Source organism: Melampsora larici-populina, assembly GCF_000204055.1.
Source record: "Melampsora larici-populina 98AG31 unplaced genomic scaffold MELLAscaffold_19, whole genome shotgun sequence".
Classification (NCBI taxonomy): Eukaryota; Fungi; Basidiomycota; class Pucciniomycetes; order Pucciniales; family Melampsoraceae; genus Melampsora; species Melampsora laricis-populina.
The window spans coordinates 1260670-1266187 of record NW_006768783.1 but is presented as its reverse complement, the minus strand read 5'-3'; the positions used below and the strand labels follow the sequence as shown (position 1 = coordinate 1266187).

Here is a 5518-nt window from a genome sequence, read left to right as displayed (position 1 = left end):
ATTACCAATAAGGGTCAAGTACATGCCCAACATCCTGATGAACTCATCACTATATATTACAATCCACTCATCCTTCTCTTTTTTCTTACCTTTCTTGTATATGAAATTTCTTTTTCTTGTCATCTTGTCACCAAACAACTCAAAGTAGCAATATCTCCATGTGATTACCTCACCTGCAAGATTCACAATCCAGCAATTGCTCTATGTCATAATGACCTTATGTCAAGAGAGATGTTTTATGTAGAAGGGAAATAATGTTGCTTGCTTCATTTATTTACTCATTTTGACAATATGTTCTCCTTGAACACTTTTCACCTTTAGACATGAACTTATCTCCATAGATACATATTTATATTTGACCCAATGGTTTTAACATCTAGACTTGCACCATTTTCTTTATTTCCTTCAATTTGGGGGTTAAATCATGCAAGTTGATCATGTTAAGTGTCTTGATGAATCATCTTTCTGGCTACTCAGATATTGTACGACCCCGTATCACTCCATCCGGAGCTTTTATCCTGAAAATGAGTGCTTGGGAATGTACCAGGATTTTCCTACTCAAATGAATGAACCATCTTTGTGCACACAATCTAAAAGGATTGATTGAGGCTTCTGACTCATGCCTCTGTCCATGTATCCAGAAAGAAGTAGTGAGTTATGTATGATCCTGCGGGCATCAAAAGGACACCAAAAACTCCCACTCAGCTGCTCACGTGACGGCCCCCAAGCGGTATGGTTCCATTTATTGAATTCGTTCCTTTGCGTATTTTTCTGCTGGACACAGTATATTTTAATAGTTTAGAGATTACAGGTACAATGGAGTGAACAGAGCAGTGTTTTTGTGGGAGCTCTGGGATTATGCAACCTTGGCACAAGTTCAAGGAAATATTGAACTCATGGGACTATGGGCAGTGTTAATTTGAAGTGATAGAAATCATTAAGACTGTGAGCTGGAAAACTTTCAAGGAATGGTCAATCACGCGATTTTGTCGGCGGTTCTGAGGACCGAAAATCTGGCGGAAAACATGGTACTGATTTCAAATGGGAATGATTAAGCGACTCTTGACTTTTCAGTTGAAGATGGGACCATTGGCAATGTGTGAACATTGCTTGGGTTTTAACTATTTGAAGGCATAACTTGCATAATATAGAGTAAGTGTATGTGATGATTGAATACAAATAATTTACGGCATATCTCGGACAAAGGTAGAGTGATGTAAGAAAGTGAATGAGTCCATGAAAAGGAAAAGAGGTATAATGTCCACTCGTGGAAAGATTTGAGCGCTGTGGCGATGTACAATATCATGTGGAATCAAGTGATTGATGCTCATTGATAAAGACGTACTGAGGCAACCTCCTGTGTATAATGAAGAATGTCAGCAAGTAGTTTTGTTTGAGAATTGATTGAAGGACGGTACTAACCCAAGCTGCGTCTTTGAAATTTGCGGGGTCTTTGACTGCTTCCGAGCAAGAACCGCCACATTGACCGCCGCTAGTGTATGCACCCTGTGATCCTGCCCAATCACCGCATAATGTCTGAGAGTTGGATAGATCAACAAATCAATTCGACTTGCTCTTCATCGTACAAAGATGTAGGGAAGACAGGACTTACAATATCAAAGACTATTCTATGTTCACCGAATTGATTACTCAAGTTGTTACACTCATCATTTGACCAATGAGCTAATGGAGGATGACTGGACCATGAATCAGGGTTAGGTTGATGACCTGGAGTTAAATCAGTTGGAAGCTGGTCTCTTGCAAATCTCCAAATCGTGATACCAGATTGTTTCCATTCCATCACAAAAACTCCACCACCGTTGTCATTGAATGGTTTGCCGAATGAAATTTCTGATGGATCTGAGACTCCACAGCCCGAGTTTCCATCTAATGCAGCGTCACAATTTTTATCTAAAACAGTGCCCATTGCTGAATTGGACATTGGAGTTTGAACTGAGCAACCTGAAGCAGTGTGGACTGATAAAAATTCAAAACAAAACAGAATTAGGACCTTCCGGGAATGTTAAAGATAGGAAAATAAACTCAACGTGTCATTTGATTTTTGGTCAGCATGTTGACCCCTTCAACGATGTCGATCTCTCCTCCCATTGGCCAATTATCACCCACGGTCCAGACTATAGAACGAAAATCCAAATAGGTCAGAAAAAGTAAAACAATGACGCATATGCAAGGATTTAACTTACAAGCTGGCCAAGTAGAACATCCAAATGGCATTTTGATTGCGTCTAAAACAAGTAAACCGTATTTAAAAGTAGATTTGCTTGTAATCCTTACACTCTTTCTTGGTTCACCATCACCTAACCAAGAAGAATTGTCTACTTGTATTTTAGCTGAATTTGGTGAAGTAGAAACCAACCCGGATTTCCAAGCTTCATCGACTGGTTGATATGACACCATTCCATGAGTCGGATCAGCTAGAACAAAGCAAAAATGAACGTTTAAAATAAGTTTTGTGTTATTTAGAGTCAGAGACACTGAGAGGAAATTTAGAATGATAACGTACCATCTGAAAAGAAGTCCCAGTTATCGAAGAATGAATGGCCAGATGACTCAGAAACTAGTTTATAATGACCAGGTACGTAGCCTGCAGGTTTCACTTGTCTATTAAGACCTGTAAAACGTGTTTTTTGTGATTTGTGTGAATGATTTTTCTTTTGGATTTTGATATGATGTGGACGAGGGATTTCATGAGAAGCAAAAGTGGTAGGTAAAGTGATCATCACCATCATCGTGATGGCCACTTTTAAGGCTGATATTTGAATCATCTTGAAGGCTGGTGTTGATCTATAAGAGAATGTTTTTAACGATAAGTGTCGATAGCTTTGGAAGCTTTACAAGGATATGTTGGTAAGTCGTTGGGTGATGTCGTATGAATAAACTAGTAAAAACTGCAAATGAGAAAATATGTTGATCAGTTGGATAATTGAGTCGAAGTAATTGATGTCTTAATCCACAAAACCTCTGAGTCTTTCGGCTGAGGAAAGGAAGAGTGCGACCATTGTGACGGATAGATAAGTTTTATAGCTTCAGTGAAAGTGGATTGCTCTTTGAGATGTGCGGTTGGTCTCTCAAAGGTTGATTATATTACATTGGACCTGACTGGATGGAAACGAAAAGTGAACGAAGTGCGTTCATGATGAAGTTCTGACTTCAAAAGTCTGGCTGTTTGCTTCATCTGGTTCAGTTTTTGTGTAACGGTTTACGATGCTGGAGTGCCAATTTACTCGAGGGATATCGAAGGGTAATTGACCATCCTTGTGCTGGTGCATCCGGCTTGTCAGACGGTTTTACATAGCCTCAGGCTCCAGGGAAGCAATCATATCGTCATAGGCCAAACCTATGAAAGGCCTTCTAAGAAGTTCAACCTAGCCAGAACAGGTGGCGGTGAAGCGATTACCTGAACCAGGACCGGCTAAATTCATGAAAGCTATCTGATTCCCGCTCTCATGGTCATCGTCAACACTTAGAAACACGGTCATTTGAAGTGAGATGCGGCAGCAGAGCGGCTGGCACGATGTCATGTGCTCAGCACCTAGACTAAAACTCGCCAAGAATTCTCATCCAAAATATCATCTAGCGTCTATGTAAGACTGCCAAAGGCGCACAGACTCAGTCATTTGAATTGAGATGGGGTGTTTTTATACGAGCATCACAAGAGATATACAAAACAGAAACAAACACGAACGAGCCAGTTTTTACTTGACCATTTTACCACCCTGCCATCGTACTTGGCAAAAGATGGGCCACCTTCTACCAATGGTGCCAGATTCCAAGCAAGGACATATAACCAGATTTGACCTCGGATTGTTTCTTTTGGTTATACCCGATTTGCCTGGCATGAGTCCCTGAAACTTCCATGAGTTCTACGCTGATCCCACAAGAAGGCAAATTTTCAAAACGAATATGTGACCTTCACGATCGCCGTTCGTCCTTGTTGAAGGCGGTCTAGAATACCCGACGAGACAACTGCTTGCTATGGCATCCTATGGCATCACCCTCTCGGGTCACATGAGATACTCGAAGTGCACAACAGATAAAATGTTCATCAAGCAGTCTAGGCATACGATTTTTATCCCACATACTTTTGGTGATGACCTCGTTGCGCAAAGCTCCCGTGTATACTGTGCGTGTCTGGATCCTTTGCGCTCATTAGAGACCAGGCGCAGAATTCCTTGGCTTTTTTATTACTAAAATGACTCGGTTTTCCAATCACATTCACGTCTCAAAATTGGGTTATTTATCCAATTGAGACGCCATATATACCACGCCATATATAACCAACCCCAGCAAATTGCTTGTTTCCTTCTTGTCGTGCCTCGCATAGCTCCAGTGAGGCACAAAATCATCCATTAATCTATGGAAAATGTATTCCTCAACACCTTAGTCCGGGTGCCTCTCATTGCATAGGAAGGAGACAGAAAGGTGGATTTCTAGAGGTTCAAATCTCCTTATATCATCCCTGTCTAATGTTCAGGATTTTGCCCGTTTGAGATTCTCTCACAATAATCAAACTCTACACGCTCCAATTCTTGTTGATACTTGCTTGACCTTACTTGACAGAATCCATTCCGTCATTACCACAACTACCCTTCAACAATCACGGCAACAATCTTCAATCAAAACCCTTTTTCATTCCAAACCTGAAAAATATTGAAGATGGACGCCAGACTAATCAAACAAAGGTTATAAGGCTGAGAGAAAAGTACTAGCTAGTAACTAGTAAGACAATTAGTCTTAGTGACCAAGAGAGCAAGCAATAGCAAACCCGCTCGAATAGAAGAGTAGAAATTGGTAAAGAAAAAGAATATAAAGTGGCAAAAGTGTTATGACCCAACGGCGCAACAGGGACTGAGGAGAGAGCGAGAAGGTGCTAATAGCGTAGTAACTAGATTGCAGTGTGAGGTCTAAGCATACTACGACAACAGAGATGAAAAGGTCTGCTCTACTCAGTAGTAGCATAACGCGGTATAAGGATCACGCGTACGCTCATTACAGTATTCCCCCTTTAAGGCCCAGACTCCTCTTGCTGTCCTGCCTTCTTCCCCCGGGTCAGCGTTAAAAAACCCAGTGGGAAAAAGCTTGACCCACTCTCACTTTCTCCGTGACCTCTTGTAGTTATTAGCTGCTGATGGAAACCTTTGATGAAATAACCTTATCAATTCTTGAGCGTTTTTCAAATTTGCCTCCGGTTCCCACGAGTCATCTTCTTTTCCATACCCCTTCCAGCTAATTAAATACTCTAATTTGTTATACCTCTTTCTACAGTCCAAAATTGAATCTATCTCCCATTCTTTCTCTCCTTGAATTTGAATTGGCGGTGGTGGGGTGACTCTTCTTGATTTGATGCCATCTGGTTCGAATTTCCTCAAGACTGATACGTGAAAAACAGGGTGACTCCTTTCATTGTCAGCGGTAATTTCAATTTATAAGCAGAAAGAGAATCTGTTGACGATACTAATGTCCCACCACCGTGATCACTTAGGACTAGCCTGTAGTT

The 5518-nt window shown here is 41.0% G+C and overlaps 1 protein-coding gene across 1 annotated transcript; it reads right to left on the bottom strand.

Annotated features, from left to right (window-relative positions):
• Positions 1-1184: 1184 nt before the first annotated feature.
• Positions 1185-2786, bottom strand: MELLADRAFT_86670 (family 16 glycoside hydrolase; the record flags this gene model as incomplete). The annotated part of the gene is made up of 8 exons (XM_007410213.1): positions 1185-1195; positions 1266-1284; positions 1346-1357; positions 1423-1536; positions 1613-1977; positions 2049-2135; positions 2205-2435; positions 2525-2786. The coding sequence occupies 8 exons, from the start codon at positions 2784-2786 to the stop codon at positions 1185-1187; spliced, it is 1101 nt and encodes a 366-aa protein (XP_007410275.1).
• Positions 2787-5518: the final 2732 nt, after the last annotated feature.